The 21,631-nt window shown below is 37.6% G+C and overlaps 2 protein-coding genes across 2 annotated transcripts in view; one reads left to right on the forward strand and one right to left on the reverse strand.

Annotated features, from left to right (window-relative positions):
* Nucleotides 1-14,732, forward strand: part of LOC127655077 (uncharacterized) — a 26,757-nt gene extending 12,025 nt beyond the window's left edge. The window contains exons 11-23 of the mRNA XM_052142685.1: nucleotides 1,796-1,821; nucleotides 4,430-4,464; nucleotides 4,648-4,733; nucleotides 5,139-5,161; nucleotides 5,274-5,344; nucleotides 5,768-5,838; nucleotides 6,056-6,084; nucleotides 6,385-6,416; nucleotides 6,516-6,547; nucleotides 6,702-6,792; nucleotides 9,853-10,380; nucleotides 11,052-11,123; nucleotides 11,463-14,732. Of these exons, the coding sequence (XP_051998645.1) occupies nucleotides 1,796-1,821; nucleotides 4,430-4,464; nucleotides 4,648-4,733; nucleotides 5,139-5,161; nucleotides 5,274-5,344; nucleotides 5,768-5,838; nucleotides 6,056-6,084; nucleotides 6,385-6,416; nucleotides 6,516-6,547; nucleotides 6,702-6,792; nucleotides 9,853-10,380; nucleotides 11,052-11,123; nucleotides 11,463-11,551 (1,185 nt within the window). The 3' untranslated portion in view covers nucleotides 11,552-14,732. The remainder of the gene's footprint in view (nucleotides 1-1,795; nucleotides 1,822-4,429; nucleotides 4,465-4,647; nucleotides 4,734-5,138; nucleotides 5,162-5,273; nucleotides 5,345-5,767; nucleotides 5,839-6,055; nucleotides 6,085-6,384; nucleotides 6,417-6,515; nucleotides 6,548-6,701; nucleotides 6,793-9,852; nucleotides 10,381-11,051; nucleotides 11,124-11,462) is intronic.
* Nucleotides 12,473-21,631, reverse strand: part of LOC127655080 (SPRY domain-containing protein 7) — an 18,880-nt gene continuing 9,721 nt past the window's right edge. Inside the window, exons 3-5 of the mRNA XM_052142688.1 lie at nucleotides 15,530-15,696; nucleotides 15,298-15,400; nucleotides 12,473-14,894 (exon numbers count right to left, since the gene is read on the reverse strand). Of these exons, the coding sequence (XP_051998648.1) occupies nucleotides 14,797-14,894; nucleotides 15,298-15,400; nucleotides 15,530-15,696 (368 nt within the window). The 3' untranslated portion in view covers nucleotides 12,473-14,796. The remainder of the gene's footprint in view (nucleotides 14,895-15,297; nucleotides 15,401-15,529; nucleotides 15,697-21,631) is intronic.

Consider the following 21,631-nt stretch of genomic DNA (forward strand, 5'->3'; position numbering starts at 1 on the left):
ACCTGTCATTGGTTTTAATGTTGTGGCTGATCAGTGTGTGTGTGTGTGTGTGTGTGGGTATGTATATGTGTATATATATATATATATATATATATATATATATATATATATATATATATAATATATATTATTATTATTATTTATTTTTTATGTATAATTTATTTTTACTTAGAATAAAGATCAAGATTCTCATGATTCTGAAGAAAAATGCTTATTTTAGTAAACAAAGTAACATATAATTTACTAGAGGTTTTGAAAATGATCTCTGCTTCAATCTATGCAAAAATGCAATAAAGTTGTACATCAAATATATACATTTTAAATGTCCTAAGTCCACAAGAGGCCACAACAAATACATTATAAACCAAACAGCATCTTGTGATTATTGCAACAAAAACCATCCTGTTACAAAACTGCATAATTAATAATAATAAAAAAACAATTTAACCTTTTTCTCACATGCTAAGTAAAAAGCAAAACAAAACAGTTCTATGTTAACTTGGTATTGCATTTGTAAGCAAATATACAATAAATCACTGTTATTTTACAAAAAAAAAATGTTTAAATAAATATTAACAATTTAAAAAAGTTTTTTTTTTTGTAGAACTTGCTTCATACTTGTAAAGGAATTATTTAAGAGCCAGTAATTAAATAGATTACAGAGTAAATAATGCTTTAATTCTTTTTAGCAACAGTAGCAATTATACGTTTAAAAATGTATAATATACAACATTAAAAAAGGTAATTTAATGCAAAACGAAACTACTTAAATACTTGACACTCTTTACTGTGTGATAGATCTACATTAATACTAATTTGATGCAGTAAGATTGCCTAAATGCCTATAACAGACAGCATGCAGCTTATATACATTTAGACATCACACAGATCTAACATTTTGAAGAATTTGTCCCTTCTGCTTATACATTAATGGCTGTGTTTGCTTTAATACGTGAAAAAGACCCGTCTAATCCCGTCTGTTTACACTGGTAATTAATTAACGGCTGTGTTTACATTAATATCACCTAAAGAGGGGTGTTTTGATTTGATTCAAAACAGTGCAGAGTCTCGTGCAGGAGTGCTGCATTCATTCATGTAGCATCGGTAGCTATTAAAATATTGAACAGAGATTTTGTCACACTCCTAGCTAATCATGGCTGCACCCTGCAGTTTGTAAAACACTATGCTGGACAAACGTCTTTGGCCGTTGCGTTTTAGTTTATTCAGCGTCTCATGCTGGAGCACTGTGTTTTGTAGATGCCATTTTAAGATCGACATTAAAAACACATCATGAAGTGAATTTCTCGTTTAAATTTGACATTACAAAGGCATGCCACTGGAACATTAATATACATCACAGAATCATTGTCATTTAGAAATGAGATTGTGTGGTTGTCTGAATAGTGATCGTGATCTTTAAACGATTAATTGTGCAGCTTTAATATATATATATATATATATATATATATATATATTACTATGGGGTGGACTGGCCATTGGGAGAACCGGGCAGGCGGTGGAATCCCCCATAGTATATATAGTAGGCTATATTGTCTTTTTATTATTTTGTAAAATACAGTATTTTCATCTCATTGCATTCAACTTAGATTGCAAACTTACAGTATAACTTGGGTAAATTATAATTCCTTCTGCTGTGTTGCTGTATATTAACACTGAATAGCAGTGCAAGAAACACTGATTCAACAGCAGATTTTATTTGACCAATTTGACATTGTCTTGCAAAATGGTAGCAATACAGTACGTTATGAATCTCACTTTTCACTTTTAATTACAGTCAACTCCTGTGGCTGAGAATACAAGGTATGTTTACTTATAATCACTCATTCATTTATAGAACTATTAGTATATTATTTTTAGGGCTGTCAATTTAAGCGTTAATTCAGTGCGATTAATTTGATTAAAAATAACACGTTAAAAACATTAACGCAATTAATTGCACTTCCCCCAGACTGAAATATGGGAGATTCCTGAGAAATGCAAGCTTGTAGTACCACCTGTTTACTCCAGATGGCAGTAATTGAAACTTCAGCTGTATGGCAACAGCAGTTTATACAGTGAAGAAAACAATTATCCAGCAGACAGAACAACACAGACATGCGTAATGTTCTTGCGTTCAAAACACTTGGAGCGCAAACTGAACTATGGGATCTCAATATGTGTTCTAGGTATTAAACTATATTTAACATGACACAGTGACCTAAAAGTTGTATGTTTTATGACGCAACGCACCCGAGACGCTACACAAGCATGTCTGACAGAGGTGTCTTTAAACAAGCCCTCATAATAATTCTCAAACTGATTGACAAATTCACTTCTGAAATGGATTGCTGTGAACTGTATGCCAATGACTGGCTTATGTTCAGTAATATGGTAGTAAACAATACATTGTATTCTAAAGCCACTTTTTGTATTGTCTTATCAATGATGAACTCTTCTGCCACAAGAATGCAATGCATTTTAAGTGTCTGAATATTTATTATTTTATATATAATTTTTTAGTATTTAATGATAACTATGTATAATTATTTCATCATTATACAGTGAGGAAAATAAGTATTTGAACACCCTGCTATTTTGCAAGTTCTCCCACTTGGAAATCATGGAGGGGTCTGAAACTGTCATCGTAGGTGCATGTCCACTGTGAAGAGACATAATCTAAAAAAAAAAAATCCAGAAATCACAATGTATGATTCTTTAACTATTTATTTGTATGATACAGCTGCAAATAAGTATTTGAACACCTGTCTATCAGCTAGAATTCTGACCCTCAAAGACCTGTTAGTCTGCCTTTAAAATGTCCACCTCCACTCCATTTATTATCCTAAATTAGATGCACCTGTTTGAGGTCGTTAGCTGCATAAAGACACCTGTCCACCCCATACAATCAGTAAGAATCCAACTACTAACATGGCCAAGACCAAAGAGCTGTCCAAAGACACTAGAGACAAAATTGTACACCTCCACAAGGCTGGAAAGGGCTACAGGAAATTGCCAAGCAGCTTGGTGAAAAAAGGTCCACTGTTGGAGCAATCATTAGAAAATGGAAGAAGCTAAACATGACTGTCAATCTCCCTCGGACTGGGGCTCCATGCAAGATCTCACCTCGTGGGGTCTCAATGATCCTAAGAAAGGTGAGAAATCAGCCCAGAACTACACGGGAGGAGCTGGTCAATGACCTGAAAAGAGCTGGGACCACCGCTTCCAAGGTTACTGTTGGTAATACACGAAGACGTCATGGTTTGAAATCATGCATGGCACGGAAGGTTCCCCTGCTTAAACCAGCACATGTCAAGGCCCGTCTTAAGTTTACCAATGACCATTTGGATGATCCAGAGGAGTCATGGGAGAAAGTCATGTGGTCAGATGAGACCAAAATAGAACTTTTTGGTCATAATTCCACTAACCGTGTTTGGAGGAAGAAGAATGATGAGTACCATCCCAAGAACACCATCCTTACTGTGAAGCATGGGGGTGGTAGCATCATGCTTTGGGGTGTTTTTCTGCACATGGGACAGGGCTGACTGCACTGTATTAAGGAGAGGATGACCGGGGCCATGTATTGCGTGATTTTGGGGAACAACCTCCTTCCCTCAGTTAGAGCATTGAAGATGGGTCGAGGCTGGGTCTTCCAACATGACAATGACCCGAAGCACACAGCCAGCATAACCAAGGAGTGGCTCTGTAAGAAGCATATCAAGGTTCTGGCGTGGCCTAGCCAGTCTCCAGACCTAAACCCAATAGAGAATCTTTGGAGGGAGCTCAAACTCCGTGTTTCTCAGCGACAGCCCAGAAACCTGACTGATCTAGAGAAGATCTGTGTGGAGGAGTGGGCCAAAATCCCTCCTGCAGTGTGTGCAAACCTGGTGAAAAACTACAGGAAACGTTTGACCTCTGTAATTGCAAACAAAGGCTACTGTACCAAATATTAACATTGATTTTCTCAGGTGTTCAAATACTTATTTGCAGCTGTATCATACAAATAAATAGTTAAAAAATCATACATTGTGATTTCTGGATTTTTTTTTTTTAATTTTGTCTCTCACAGTGGACATGCACCTACGATGACAATTTCAGACCCCTCCATGATTTCTAAATGGGAGAACTTGCAAAATAGCAGGGTGTTCAAATACTTATTTTCCTCACTGTATATTGAATTATTGTTATATGAGGGGGTTTCTCAGCAAATATTTGTATATGCGATTAAATGCGATTAATCGCGATTAATTAATTGGAACACCATGTAATTAATTGGATTAAAACATTTTAATCGATTGACAGCCCTAATTTATTTATTTCCTTATAAGTAAAGAACCCAGTATGAAACATGTTCTAGAATGGCCACTATCCAGTATACTAACAAAATAATGACAAAGATGTTGTCTGTAAGGTTTGTATTGTCTCACTGCAGGCCCTGTGAAGAAATCAATGCATCGACAACCTCAGGTAGAAATTAACACTATGTGTGTGTGGCTTTGAAAATAAAGAGGAGCATAATTTTTCATTTCTTACTGTAAAGACACTAAATAATTATTTTTCATGAGCTGAATAGGAATGACACAAGCATTGAGTTCAACTGTGAAGAAGTTTCTAGCATGAGATACACTGGTGTCTGTGTGTGTTTGTTAGATGCAGTAAATAGTGCCTCGACGTCTGGTCTGAATCACACTGCAAATGGTGGATCAGCAGACAGTTCAGGACGATGGCATGGCGGGGTCAGCACACACACATGCACACACACTCACAATCATGTATCAGCTTTATTCTCATAAACACTTGATGTTTTCTGCATTAATTTTCATAATTATTGGTTTGTACAGTGTAAAGTCTAGTTAATTCGGACAGAAAAGAACAGACAACTTTGATCAGATTGAAAATCAGTTTGCTATGACCCTGCAAAAAACTGTCTGGTTCTGTTCTATTCAAGTTTACACTTCACTTTATAACCGTCAATGATAATAGAATATAATAAAGCGGAACACACCATAGTAGAATAGATCATATTTAAATGGTAGGTAAAGCTATATAACATAGATGAGATCATTGTTTACATGGTATAAATGCATTTTACATTAACGTTTCATATTCAGAGATGATAGACCTTGTTTTTGTATTTACAGAGTGAATTTTATTTACCAACAAGGTGAGTGCAGTGCCTGTGTACGTTTGTGACCTAATCTAACCTATCATCACAGAATATTGTTAATTGAATAATCACAATGATAACAGATGATGTCGTGTTTGTGTTCTTTTAGGTCACCAAAAGTGGAAACGCCGAGAAGGAAGAAAGCAAAGTTGACTTGCAAAAAATGTCTTGCATACTCAGGTATTTATTAAAGTCACAATACAAAGAAATGCCTGTTAACCTTTAAGGTCCAAATGAGAATGTGAATTACAGATATTTCGGTAACAATTTACAATAAAGTTTCATTTGGTAACATTAGTTAACATGAACTAACAATGAACAATACTTTTACAGCATTAATTCATCTTGGTTAATGTTAATTTCAACAAAATAGAGTAATACATTTTTTAAATCAAAAGTTGTATTTGTAACATACAACATTTGTTAATGCACTATGAACTAACAATGCACAATTGTATTTTTGAAAGCTGTTAAAAATAATTTCTTCATTGTTAGTTCATGATACCTAATCTTATTGGAAAGTGTTACAGATATTTCATGGTCTGCATAAAATAAGCTATTGTCAATAAATTGTAAAAATAAAAAAGTATGTCTTTGTCATAGATGATGAAATTCAAAGCAGCATTGACCCTGTAGTTCTTCTGGAGAAGTGTATGCCTCCAAAACAGCACAAAGTGAGTCTCAGATAATAACATTAGACTTTTTAAAATGTGTCTACATAAACCAAATTTAATACTGTAGCTTCATGGTAAACTTCACTAGAACTGCTTTAGTTTAAATCTGTTTAAATGCAACACACCCTGTTGAGTACCTATTTATTTTTACAATTTAAAACAAGATCATTCCAGTATGTTTTAACAGTAATGTAATGCCTCTTTGTTAACCTAATAGCAGTCAACTCCTGTGCCTGAAAATAGAAGGTATGTTGACTAATTTTCACTCAAATTCTAACTAGCACAAAACATATATTGTAACTATTGTACAGTGCATTGACAAAGTGTATATCTTTAACCCTTACAAAAATGTGCCATGGTAACCATAGTTTCTGCCAAAGTACCATTGTTAATGCAGTTTTGTTTTTACTACTTACATCCATAATTATGCTGCATTCACAAAGTGTCAGATTTACTGTAATTATGGATGACAACCTGATTGTCCTGAAGACAGCAAAATTCCTTATTTCACCTCTATATATGCTCTTGCAAAATGTCTCACTGCAGGTCCTGTGAAGAATTCAATCAATCAACCACAGGTACAAATGAACACTGTTAGTCAGTCTTTGAAAATAAAGGAAAGCGAGGCATCAATTTTCATTTAATTCTGTAAAAAAATATAATCTCATTTTTTACAGAAGCTGATGGTGATGACACTGACATCGACTCAGTGAGTCCATCTGTACAGAACACATCTCCCTCATTTCCTGTGCTGTAAACATTACCGTCCATTATAATACTCTATTCATCATAATCACTCTTAACTTACTATAACTGCATTAGTAAGCTATATAATTGTTTAAAGTACTTTTTCTCTTTCTTAGGATGTGTCTCAGTGTTTATTAACGTCTGATACTTACCATGTCACTGTTCCATGTACTGTTATTATGGATTCAGGATCTTCAATGGAATCAGGTAGACATATTCTCTCGTTTCCTGTCTCATTGCTGACATAGTTGCAATGGTGTGACTCTGAGTGGCAATCAGTGCTAAAAGTGGGGGAAAAAATTTACACTGGTATGTATATACTGTATACAGTATATTGGGGACAAGTATAGGTTTTGGATTCCTACAGTAGATGGTTTAAGTTTAATTTTTGTTATATCATGTATTTTGAGAGTATTTTTTATCTTACTGCACACATAAGGTATAGGCATTTTTCCACACAATTTTGGAAACTATACCCATTCGATGCATTTGCAAGGTTTTTAGTTTTACGGACACATTATACAGTATATTAGGACTGCTAAGGTTTATTTAATCAATTAATTATGAATGACATTTTATACATATGTATTAATCAATTATAATTAATAAATTATACTTTTAAATACACCCATTGAAATGTATTTGATGCATTTAAAATAATAAATATTTTTTAACTCTTTAAGCTCAATTGGAAATATCACAAAGTGTAGAATACAACCAGCAGATTTGTTTTACTCACAGACAAAATTATAGCGAGTAATAGCTAAGTATGTCTTTGAGATATGTTTTGTAAAATGTAAAAAAGGTGTTGCTTGTATGACGTGTTTTCACTAATAACTTCAAAAAACATTAACAGAACATAAAATATCATTACCATTACTTAGAAGAGGGGATTCCCGTTAAAATGAGACCACACCTAACATAATTGGATGCATAGATTATTAGATAATCCATACGAAGCACAAAGTGCACACAGCACATAATGTGCTATCTGGCTAAAAACACGTTCGATTTCCTGGACTTCATAAAAAAATTTGTAGTAAGTTGTCCAGCGTCAAGGTACGCTAAACTAGTCATATTAGGATTCAGATCGCTGCTACCCTAGGTGAAAGTCATCCATATATGGACAGAGTGGATCGTTCACTCTATTTACAAATGGCCACCAGGAGATGTTGCCCAAATACATGACACATACTCTGTAATGGCAAAAATGACAGAATGGAACTGAATGAGATCTTGTTTCTCATGCCTGCATGCTTTGGAGAGAGAGTCATTGTTGTATTTGCATGTGTGGAATTATTATGTTTTATTTGATTGGACACTTTTTTGGACACAAGGATAATTTTTTTTTTTTTTTTTGTATTGTCGTATCAACAGTTACAGGTGACATGATTGGGAACAAAACTAAATATATAATATCAAATCAGAACAATAAGAAAAAAGTAAATTTTTGGCTCAAGTTTTTTTGTTAATTTTCTGCAGTTTCTTATGCTGAGTCTCTCATAATTTATCATAATCTATTTCATAAAAAAAAAAATTATACCAAACAATTTTTTTGTTGAGTTATAAGCCTTTACTTTTGGGCATGCCACTGAAACTGAACATTTTTAAAACATCTTCAGAGGTTAAAGGGTTAAAATATTTTTTTTTGTCATGATCCTGCCATGGTCTTGTTTTATTCTTGTTATGGCAGGATTGTGACAGTTTCCTCCACCCATCTCTCAGGTTGTCCCATGTGCTTGTGTTCTGCTCAGCAGCACAATCAGCGTTGCTTTGGCAGTGCTGATTAGCACTGCTGGTGATTATGGGCAGCACCTGTTTTCATCCTCCTTTCCCTTTATATTCTCTGCTTTGTCTTGTCTATGCTGTTAGATAATTTTGTTCCCTTGTCCAGTTGGTTCCTTGTATTTCTGTTTGTTCCCAGTCAGGTATCATTTGTTCTGTTTTTGTCTGTTTAATTTTCTCCATCGTGAGAGTTTTTGTTTCTCCATTTAGTTTTGTTTAATAAATATTTTAGTTTATCTAATTTCTGCATTTGGGTCCTCTTTCACATTACAAAACCCTGGCATAACGATCTGACCAAACTGGACCCAGCAGGAATGAGTTCTTTTTCCCCAATTTCCCCTCCACGACTTCGAGCCACACAGGTAGAAAGGCTCTTTAAGCTTCAGCAGGGGGCAAAGTCAGTGTGGGAGTATGCTATGGAATTTTTGGTGCTATCTTTGGGTTTGGGCCACAATCAGACAGCCGTATGCAAACTTTTAACTTCCTAATTAACCAATTGGCCCAGTTGCTGGGGTGGGTAGAGTCACATTGGGTTAACCTCCTCGTGGTGACCATAATGTGTTTCTCACTCTCGGTGAGGTGCGTTGTGAGTTATGCATGGATCCCACGGAGAATAGCGTGAAGCCTCCACATGTGCTAGGTCTCCGCGGTAACGCGCACAACAAGCCACATGAAAAGATGCGCAGATTGATGGTCTCCAGATGTGGAGGCAACTGAGATTCGTCCTCCGCCACCCAGATTGAGGCGGGTCACTATGCCACAACAAGGACTTGGAGCACATTGGGTATTCCAAATTGGGGAGAGAATTATTTTCACCAAAACAAAAGTATTGCTCCCTCAGTGGAAGTAGGTGCCTCTCGGGCTTCTCGACGCCATCATCAGAGGAAGTACGATGCCAACTGCCAGGAGGTCGGCGGTCGTTCCAGCTGCCAGGAGATGGCGGCAGGAAGCCAGTGTCCACGGCCACAGAGGCAGTTCTCCTGCTGCTGCCAGTGCTCATGGCCACAGAGGCCATTCCCGTCACAGCCTGCGCTCCCAGCCACGGAGATCGTTCCCCTGTAGCAGAAAAATTCTGCTGCTACCAGCGCCCACAGAGGCTGTTCCTGTCGCTACCAGAGCCCATGGCCACAGAGGCCGTTCCCTGTCTGTATTTGGTCTAGTTGTTTATTTTTCTCCATCATGAGTTTTTGCTTAACTGTTTACTTTTGTATGTTTAATAAATATTTTTGTTTCTCATTTCTGCATTTTGGTCCTTATTCACATTACAAAACCCTGACATTTTCTACTGTTGTGTGTGTGACTTCTAAAACATTAGAAATTAAATTAATTTAGACAAATTAAAAAATGTAGATTAATCTTTATGCATGCCAGTCTATTACCCACTCCTAAACATCACGGTACTGTGAAAAGCATTGCACAGAATTGCCATTCTAGTGCAGTAGTGGCAATAGATTGTTTATTTTCTCTCTCTCCGCCTTTCAGAGACTAGTCTAGAACCTTGTTCACCTTCCGTCCCAGCTGCTGTGTGTACCTCACCTGGGTCTGTTGTTGTATCTAAACATGGGGAGATGCCACCCACAAATATAACCTCCCTAGAATCCAATGCTCAAACCACCAACCCGCATGTCTCAGGTTCTGTTGACCCTACACCACACCAGGACCATTCAAGCGATGTTCCTTCGTGTCAACCAGGGTCTCCCAACCATTCAAGCTCACTTGCAGGCATTCCAGCAGCATTACCTTCTGCAATACAACCACTCCCGGCATCTGATGTCACAACTGATCACCTACCAGAACTTTCCCCTCTGCTAGGGGCATCTACCCCACCTGATTGTCTCACTGCAGCAGATGCTTGTAGTGTGGATGCTATGGCAAGCACAGAGTGCAGTGCCACCATATTCTGGGCTAGATGCAATGAGGCTGGATGCATTAAAGAAATCTTCTCTGATTTTCTGTCTCAGCTGATCAGCCTGGGTGAAAGAGTACAAACAAAGGAAGCCAGCTACAAGGGTGAGAAGCAAAGTTTATCAGTTATATAACTTAATAAGTTCATCCAAAAATGAAAAAGTAATTTAGTTAAAAACACGTATGAAATTTTTATCCCTGTGGAACAAAAAAGAATAAATTTTAAAGAATTGGTCGATTTTCTTTTTCTTTTCTTCCCCCAATTAAAATGCAAGGCCTTTCAAGCTTTCAAAAAGGATGCATACAAGTATCATAAAGTGGTCCATATGACTTGTGCGCTATATTCCAAGTCTTCTGAAGTCATACGATAGCTTTGTGTGAGGACAAGGGTCAACAGACTAGTTTAAGTCATTATTCTATGATAATCTTCCCCTCCAGTGAGCTGTTAAAATCGTAGTGATCTGCCTTGACGAGTGCAGTTAACTTTGGTGTTTTGACGTATATCCTACTGAAACAGGACGTTGGAGTGAGATGTGTTGAACAGCTCATTTTGTTAATTTTTTTTTTATAGCCAATAGGCTTTAACATCATAACATACACAAACATATGTGCGGCTTTCCACCGTGCTGCTCATTCCGAAGTCAGATAGCTGTGAAAAGTAATTTCATTTTGGGGTGAATTGTCCCTTTAAATTCTAATCTCTGTAGAAACCTTTTAAATGCTGAGTGTTTGTTTATACTAATGAAAAACTGTGATCTCTATTAAAAATTCCACAGACTACAATGTTGCGTTGAAAGTATTGGAGGCATCTGGACGGCTACCAAGGATTATTACTCAACTAGAACGAGGTACATTATTTAGGAGACCGTTCTTTGTTACCACTATAGACATTTTCTCTATAAAAGAACTATTGAACTTGACCATTTTTAAAGGGGGACATGTCACAGCAATGTCACAGATTAATGAATTGGATTAAGCATTTTATTAAAATGCACAGATTGTGAAAGCATATTTTAATTTAATTTAAAATTTAAAATAATTTTGCATTACACACTAAACAGTTTCATCTATTAAGTAACTAAGGTTTAGTACTAAGTTTAGTGTTCTATTACTGATATTTGTAGCATGGGGACACACATCACACAGTTTTTTGAGAATTACCATACTTTGCTTTTTGTGTTTTCTAGACTTGGAGAAGCAGGAACAGGATTTGCAGAGGAAAAAAGCAGCACTGAGGGATGCCAGAGTTGTACTGGGTGTTCATAGTCTAATCTAACAATATTTTGCTTCATTAATCTTAATGGCACAAAGTGAGCTATATGACACAATAAGATAGTGGATATAGATATTAATTATCATTGTTACATCATCTAATATTCATAAAACAAGGTGATAAGGTTTATAATATGTTGTTTTTTTTTTGTTGCCATTTTTATCTTTGTGACTAGTTTTTAAAAGGGGAAGTTGGACTACATGCATTTATTAATTGGTAGGACACCAGTTATCTTAAAGCAGTAACAGTTGCCTCATATACAGTATAAGGTTCCACTGTCCATATGTTTACAAAACTCTTAACTTTGGGTTTAAATGGGATTCACTTTTAATAGGATTACCATTTTAAGACATACATCTCTTGAAAAGGGTTTATATACAAATTTACATACAGATATCGACATTTTATTATAGCTATAGTTTATCTTATGTGTGTTAGAATATAATAAATTACCCAGAAATGCTAATTCTGTTATAATTTACTTATCCCTAACAAAATATGCACTGAAAGTGAATGGTGACAGGGACTAATATTTTGCCTCACATTGTTATATGGGTTTGGAACAACATGAGGGTGAGTAAATGATGACAATTTACATTTTGGGGGAACTATACATTTAAAGGGGCGTTCCAACAATTTGGGGTGGGAAAAAATACACAATCTCCAAATATCAAAATAACCACTAGGTGGCAGCAGACACAAGACAAATCAACAGTTTCCAGTGGATAGCCAAAAAAGCCTAGGAAATAAAGGACAAATGTTCAGTTACTGCGCATTCACTAAATAGTAACTCCCACACATTTTATCAAAGATAGAATTAAGTTTCTGGAGAAAAGTTCCAATTAAATAAAACTGCTGTTTTCTGCTTAATAATAATAAATAGGTACACTTGCTTGTTCTCAACGTTTCACACCGACACAGGTCTTTGATGCAGATATAGAATACTTAAGTTTATTAAATACAGCACTTGTGGAATGTTCTGTAAGACAGTGTACAGACAGAATTCAAGCTTTTTGTATGGGACAAAAAGAGTCAATTTCAGAGAACATTTTCTGAAAGAAAAAGAAAAAGAGACTGAATAGTTAAAGAATATACTGTTACATCTACTTCTGGTCAAACTATTATGGAGGATTTTTTTTTTTTTTCAAACAATAAAATATTAATGCAAAATGAAGATCATGACTAACCTTTAGTTCAACATGTATGAAGGGTTTTGGTAAGATATGAGCCTGAGTGGTACATTCAAAACCTTTAAGATTGATCATGTTTAATTAACAGAATAAAAACGGGATTGTCACAAAAAAAAAAAAGAATGGTCCAACAAGCTCTAATCTGTAGTGTAAAATATTACCCACCACAGTTCATGTCTTGGTGGGTATTTAAAATGCTGTAGCCTGTCCAGCTTAAGTCACTTATTATTATTATGTGCAACAGACAAGATCACAAAGGTAGAGAACAAAATACAATTTGGAAAGTACTGTAAACTGCTACGTAACACTTTATCAACAGGAAAAGGGAATGATGAAACGTGCCAAGTTTAGGTAAAAGGTAATGGCCATAACAAACTCATCAGAAATCACTAGTTTCTGATCATATATTTTAACAAGAGGTTTGGTTTGTACAAATACAAGCCTTTCATTCAAGATAATAGATATGTGTGTAGAGATAGAAAGTCAATGATAAATCAACAACAATAATTCAAATCAAGTAAAGAGTACCAAAATAACAAACCTGATCAACTGCTGATCACTGTACACTGACATTAAATACAAAGATAAGCTCAGTTTATCAATACACATCTTTATCACCCATTACAGAAAGTAGATATAAATAAGTGTCTTCAGGTGCTTATGTGAATGAATGAATGAATGTTACATTTATATAGCGCTTTACACAGAGAACAGGGGGCTCTCCTCAACCACTACCAGGGTGCAGCATCCACCTGGATGATGCGACGGCAGCCATAGTGCGCCAGTATGCTCACCACACATACGCTCACCACACACCAGCTATTGGTGGAGTGGAGAGAGTTGAGTGATAGAGCCAATTAATGGATGGGGATTATTATGAAGCCATGATTGATAAGGGCCAATGGGGGGAATTTGGCCAGGACACCGGGGTTACACCCCCTACTCTTTTTGAGAAGTGTCCGATGAGACGTTAAACCGAGAGTCAGGACCTCGGTTTAACGTCTCATCTGAAGGATGGTGCCTTTTTACAGTATAGTGTCCCCATCACTATACTGGGGCTTTAGGGCCTACACAGTCTGCAGTAGGGCTGCAACTAACGACTATTTTGAAAATCAATTAATCTAACGATTATTAGAAAGATTATTCAGCGATTAATCATTAGCTCTTAACCGATTATTCAGCTTGTGCCCCGACTGTGATGAGCGTACCCACAACAGAGTGCATCAGCCGGGTGCAGTTTCAATCTCTCCCCCTTAGATCGGGACATTCGCGCAACTCATACAAGAGGCGCTGACCACACAGAGAAATGCCAGTTTCTGAATTTATAGTTAATTACATGACCTGCTTCCATATTATTTGAACTTTAATAAAGCTAAAGCACATTAAATATAACTGCATTTAAGATGCAACACTGGGGAGTTTCCTTTAAAGAGCTCCAGCTCCGCTTATTCCACAACGATAGTGCCTCTGTATTGACTTATTTGTTATTTTTGTATAATTCCCTTGTACTTTGCGATCTACATAAGCTGAAGCTGTTTGGAAGGTTTAGAGTGCATCTGGACTGTGAGCTGTGTAATTCTTCCTCTCCGCAGTCAGGCACGAGCTGCAGTGCTGCTCTCACGTGTCATCATTACAGTCTAATGTGATCTCATGTTACGTTAAATGAGATCAAACGACTATTCGACAATGAAAATTGTCGACAATTTTTTATTGCCGATAATGTCAACTAATCGTTTCAGCCCTAGTCTGCAGGGTGAGCACCCCCTGCTGGACTCCCTAATACCTCTTTATGTGAAGTGTTATCTGGATTAGAGATTCTCTGTCTCACTTGTGCATATAAGCGCGCGTGCACACACACACACACACACACACACACACACACACACACACACACACACACACACATATAAAGCCTGGTTTGTCTTCCACAGACAAGAGCAGCATTAGTAACAGCAAAGGCAAAATCAACATTGAAAGAGACAGAAGTATGTGCAGCAACTCCTCACTTTCCAGTTCCACTTTCCTCTGCGTGTATGCACACATACTGTAGCTGAATATTCAAAAGATCTGCTGTTCAAACAGAATCTTTTCAAAGCCTTCAGGAGGAGTATGGTAGAAATCAGTGAACTGGCAGTCGACGATGGCACTGTCATCCACTGAAAGAGAGGGGGAGAAGATTAGAGACCTAGGGGTTCATATGAACTTAAATATGAAAGGAATTTCACATCATGAAAAATAAAGTTTCCTTTTTGTTTTTAAAAATAACAATGTAAATTTCAGAACGGGATACTTACTCTCCAGACCAAAAAGACTGAAGTAAGCCAATTAAAATAATGTCTTTTTAAGCCTTAATATAAAATTCAAACTACTTACATGTGATTGTATTATCCACACTTTTTATTAAATAATTGTTTTAATATAATATGCTAAACATCTAATTATCCACGCGGACCCGAGAGAAAATACTAGAGTCCGGAAAACCAAAACGTGTATGTTATGAATTGTGCAACATTTCCACGTTCAGGAAAAAGGTGTATATGAACAATATAACTGACTCACCATAAACTACAGGGAACACTGTCCCTCGAATACCTGATGCTGGACAGTGCATGTTCTTTCCATTCAAGTACAAGCTCATTTCCACATGGTCATATGTCAGGCTCTGAAAAAAAAAAAAGAGACCACAAGCAATGTCTTGCACATTATTTATATGTATATTCCACAGTACAGCTATTGATGGCTCACAATCTTGCCCTCAATTGTAACCAAGACACAAACAGAACTAACATACCACTACATCCCCCTCCAGAGGCAGGCTGTTTGCAGGCAATCGGTTCTTCTCCTCATTGTTGTGGTATATGGAGCCATCGTTTCTTAGTACCAAACTGTGACTATCTCGACCCAGTGGCACCTGGTTCAGATTCACCTTCTGAGTAGCCACACCAATCCCCCATACACCTACATCACAAACACCCACACAACTTTGAGACATAGTAGAAAGGTTTGGACATAACTAGTTACTGTTTATCAGAAGAATCAGAATCAGGAATGCAAGGGAATGTAATGGCAGAAGAGGTGGGTATGTTGGATAAAAAGACTAAACTGTGAAATGCACATAATTATTGCCTGATGGTTCTGGTGCTCTGTAGCGTCAGCCAGAAGGCAACCTCTCAAAAAGGTAGTGGGCTGAGTGAGTGGGGTCCAGAGTAATTTTTACAGCCTTTTTCTGGAAGTGTACAGTTCTTGAAGGGAGGGCAGGCGGCAAGCAATAATCCTCTCAGCAGTCCAAACTGTCCTTTGTAGTCTTCGGATATCCGATTTCATTGCTGCACCAAACCAGACCATTACTAAAGTACAGAGGACAGACTCAATGTCTGCTGAGTAGAACTGTATTAGCAGCGCCTGTGGCAGGTTGAACTTCCTCAACTGGCAAAGGAAGTACAACCTCTGCTGAGCCTTTTTCACAATGGAGTCAATGTAGGGCTCCCACTTCAGGTCCTGTGAGATGGTAGTGCCCTGGAACGTGAATGACTCCACTGCTGCCACAGTCATCTGTGCCTGGGCATGCACCTCTTCAGAAATGTAAATCCGCATCGATGGAGACCCAACAGCTGTGATTGGTGCACTTTGTAACCAGGTGTGTCACGTTGTATTTGGACTTGGCAATTAAAGCAATTGTCCCAATCAGGAGCATCTGCTGTTTTTTTATTCCGTTTATATTTCATGAAGTTACAAGTGAAATGCAATAAAGATATCTATTTACAGCTTATAAACTCTAAAACTTTTTTTCTCAGGGCTTTTACTTGATATTAATTTGATATGAGAGTGAAATAATGTGTGTTGTATTCTCTTTGCAATCTTTGTGATCTGCAAAATGATTTGAATGTATGCTGACAGTATTGTGTGCTGTAAATAATCATATTTCATAAGTTATGGAAATAGAACATCTAATTTATCAGCAAATTAAAAAGCACCTGATGAGAGTTGGTTATATTGCCTCTATGCATTGTAAAGTCTAAAAGAGAGCGAGGTAGAGTTATTCACTAATTTTATTATTTATTTTTCAGAACGGAATGTCTAAAGTATGCCAGAATATTTATTTATTGTTATTTAAGTGACTCGAGAGCAAGCATCCAGTATTTTCTCATTAATTTGCTCCCTGCAATACAGGCAACATGTATAATAAATATGATGAACATGTTGCAATGTAGGTACATATACACTCACCTAAAGGATTATTAGGAACACCTGTTCAATTTCTCATTAATGCAATTATCTAATCAACCAATCACATGGCAGTTGCTTCAATGCATTTAGGGGTGTGGTCCTGGTCAAGACAATCTCCTGAACTCCAAACTGAATGTCAGAATGGGAAAGAAAGGTGATTTAAGCAATTTTGAGCATGGCATGGTTGTTGGTGCCAGACGGGCCGGTCTGAGTATTTCACAATCTGCTCAGTTATTGGGATTTTCACGCACAACCATTTCTAGGGTTTACAAAGAATGGTGTGAAAAGGGAAAAACATCCAGTATGCTGCAGTCCTGTGTGCGAAAATGCCTTGTTGATGCTAGAGGTCAGAGGAGAATGGGCCGCCTGATTCAAGCTGATAGAAGAGCAACTTTGCCTGAAATAACCACTCGTTACAACCGAGGTATGCAGCAAAGAATTTGTGAAGCCACAACACGCAAAACCTTGAGGCGGATGGGCTACAGCAGCAGAAGACCCCACCGGGTACCACTCATATCCACTACAAATAGGAAAAAGAGGCTACAATTTGCAAGAGCTCACCAAAATTGGACAGTTGAAGACTGGAAAAATGTTGCCTGGTCTGATGAGTCTTGATTTCTGTTGAGACATTCAGATGGTAGAGTCAGAATTTGGCGTAAACAGAATGAGAACATGGATCCATCATGCCTTGTTACCACTGTGCAGGCTGGTGGTGGTGGTGTAATGGTGTGGGGGATGTTTTCTTGGCACACTTTAGGCCCCTTAGTGCCAATTGGGCATCGTTTAAATGCCACGGCCTACCTGAGCATTGTTTCTGACCATGTCCATCCCTTTATGGCCACCATGTACCCATCCTCTGATGGCTACTTCCAGCAGGATAATGCACCATGTCACAAAGCTCGAATCATTTCAAATTGGTTTCTTGAACATGACAATGAGTTCACTGTACTAAAATGGCCCCCACAGTCACCAGATCTCAACCCAATAGAGCATCTTTGGGATGTGGTGGAACGGGAGCTTGGTGCCCTGGATGTGCATCCCACAAATCTTCATCAACTGCAAGATGCTATCCTATCAATATGGGCCAACATTTCTAAAGAATGCTTTCAGCACCTTGTTGAATCAATGCCACGTAGAATTAAGGCAGTTCTGAAGGTGAAAGGGGGTCAAACACAGTATTAGTATGGTGTTCCTAATAATCCTTTAGGTGAGTGTAATTTGAATTTGTTTTTAATTCTACAATAATTTAAGAAATACTTTTTAATATGGAACAGCGACGGGCGTTTAATGAGGTGACGCGTGAACAGAGAATTAAAGGTTACACACAGTCTCAGTTTCCCGGCGAGGCTCCGTGTACAGCACAACGGACAGTTCAAGATCTTCACTGACACTGCAGAGGCCGCGAAATTTGTGGAGACCAAGTTGAGGCATATGTAGAACATCTGCACAGCACGCGTATCTCTCTTAAAATACTTTATAAGCTCTTCGGTACACAGATTATTGCATCGATCTCAAAGCACCGCTTATCAAGAACAACCACCACCAACAACAAACAATTTTGTGAGGGATTCAAATCAATCTCAAAACCCTCACCGCTCAGGAACAACGAACAATTTGCGGTAAGTCATGGCATCGGCTCATGTTATTTGTTCATGCATTGCATGTCACATGTTTAAAATAGCCTCCTCCATCAGCAGTGAGGGATTCACTTGTGATAAATGTAAGGAATTAGTCAGGCTGACGGAGAAGGTTAATGAGTTAGAGACTCGCATCCGAACGCTAGTAGAGGTCAGTGAGAAAGAGAAGCCGGTAGATACTGTTTCGGATGCGGGCAGTACAGAGAGCAACACACGCACTTTGGTTCCGGCTATAGAGCCCCTGCAGCAGGGCATTTGGGTGACGTCTCGGCGGTATACTCGTTCAGCAAAGAGACACCACTCTCCCGCTCCTGTTAGGGTTTCCAATAAATTCTCCCCACTCAGTGATACTGAGAATCATATTGAAAGAGCCCTTGTTATCGGTGATTCTATTGTAAGGAACGTGGAAGTAGAGACTCCATCCACTATTGTTAATTGCATTTCGGGGGCCAGAGCGTCTGACATCAAATCAAATTTACAAGTGCTGGCTAATGCTAAACGTACATTTTCTAAAATTGTTATCCATGTCGGCACTAAAGATGTCCGGCTTCGCCAGTCGGAGATCACTAAAGATAATGTTAAAGAGGTGTGCAAATTTGCAAAAACGATGTCAAACACTGTCATTTGCTCTGGTCCCCTCCCTGCTCGTCATGGTGACGAGGTTTATAGTAGATTAGTGTCACTGAATGGCTGGATGTCTGAGTGGTGTCTGCAGAATAAAATAGGATTTATAGACAATTGGAAAAGTTTTTGGGGTAGACCTGACCTGCTAAAGAGAGACGGACTCCATCTCTCCAGGGAAGGTGCCGCTGTCCTCTAGTAATTTGGCTCATAGGCTTAATAATGATATTAATTGACTAAATGGGGCCCCTGTCAGGAAGCAGACAAACTGGTTAATCCGAACGTCTGCTAGCTGCCTTGAGACGTCACACAGGTCACATAAACTACAACACATAGAGACTGTATCACCTAGATATCTCATAGAGACTGTGTCTGTTCCACGAACTACGAAACACAATACCCTCACTAAATCATTTAGAAAAAATTTTATTAAGGTCAAACTTGAACAAAACAAACAAATTAAAAATACACATCATATAAAAATAGGGCTACTAAACATTAGATCTCTTTCTACCAAAGCACTAATTGTCAATGAAATGATTACAGATCATAGATTGGATGCGCTCTGTTTGACTGAAACCTGGCTTAAACCAGATGAATATATTAGTTTAAATGAATCTACTCCCCCAGGTTATTGTTATAAACATGAGCCTCGTCTGAAGGATCGAGGAGGAGGTGTTGCTACAATTTACAGTGAAGTTTTTGGTGTTACTCAGAGGACAGGATATAAATGTAAGTCTTTTGAACTAATAATGCTTAATGTGACACCGTCAAATATAAATAAAAAATCTCTGTTGTCCTTTACCCTTGCTACAGTGTATAGATCACCCGGGCCTTATTCTGATTTCCTTAGTGAATTTGCTAATTTTTTATCAGATCTTGTAGTTACTGTAGATAGAGCCTTAATTGTTGGTGACTTCAACATTCACATAGATAATGAAAATGATACATTGGGATTAGCATTTATCGATATTCTCAACTCTCTTGGAGTCAGACAAAATGTAACAGGACCAACTCATTGCCATAATCATACGCTAGATTTAATTCTTTCATATGGAGTTGATGTTGATAATATAGAAATTCTGCAGCAGAGCGATGACATCTCGGATCATTACCTCGTCTCTTGCATGCTGCAATCAGCTAATGTTACTCAATCTACACCACGCTATCATTCAGGTAGAACTATTCTTTCGACCACTAAAGATAGCTTCACTAATACTCTTCCAGATCTATCTCATATACTCAATAAACCCCAAAGCCTAGAAGAACTTGATGAAATAACAAAAAATGTAAATGCAGTCTTCTCTAGCACCCTTGATGTTGTCGTCCAACTTCGATTAAAGAAAATTAAAGAAATAAGCCCTGCACCATGGTACAATGATCACACTCATGCTCTCAAGAGAGCAGCTCGGAAAATGGAGCACATGTGGAAAAATACAAAATTATAATTATTTCAGGGTGCATGGAAGGATAGTGTCTGTAGCTACAAACAAGCACTCAAAGCTGCCAGGTCAGCATATTTTAGTAAACTCATAGAAAATAACCACAACAATCCTAGATGTTTATTCAGTACTGTGGCTAAATTGGTTAGGAATAAAGCCTATACCGAAACAGATATTACGTCACAGCTCAAGAGAAATGACTTCATGAATTTCTTTACAGATAAAATTGAAATAATCAGAAATAAAATTGGAATTATGCAATCATCTGTCATAGCACCTCAGAAAACAGTGTTGAATAATTTCCCTCATGTGCAACTTCAATCCTTCGCCATCATAGGTCATGAAGACAAAACTTATCGAAACATCAAAAGCCACAACTTGTTTGTTAGATCCTATACCAACTAAGCTCTTAAAAGAGGTATCTCCTGTAATATCAGAACCTCTTCTTAATATCATTAACTCCTCGCTATGCTTAGGACATGTCCCAAGAAACTTTAAAATGGCAATTATCAAACCGCTAATTAAGAAGCCACAACTTAATCCTGGAGAACTTGCTAATTATAGACCGATTTCAAATCTCCCGTTTATGTCAAAAATACTAGAAAAGGTAGTATCCTCCCAAATATGTTCATTTCTACAGATAAATAGTATATATGAAGAATTTCAATCAGGATTTAGGCCTCATCACAGTACAGAGACTGCACTTATCAGAGTTACAAATGACTTGCTCTTATCATCTGATCGCGGCTGCATTTCTCTTCTAGTGCTTTTAGATCTTAGTGCTGCATTCGACACGATAGATCACGACATTCTCTTGAATAGGCTAGAGAATTATGTTGGAATTTGTGGAGTGGCATTAGCATGGTTTAGGTCATATTTAGCAGACCGCTACCACTTTGTCTATGTAAATGAGGAATTGTCAAACCAAACAAAAGTAAAATATGGACTGCCACAGGGATCATGTAT

Source organism: Xyrauchen texanus, chromosome 14 (assembly GCF_025860055.1).
Source record: "Xyrauchen texanus isolate HMW12.3.18 chromosome 14, RBS_HiC_50CHRs, whole genome shotgun sequence".
Classification (NCBI taxonomy): Eukaryota; Metazoa; Chordata; class Actinopteri; order Cypriniformes; family Catostomidae; genus Xyrauchen; species Xyrauchen texanus.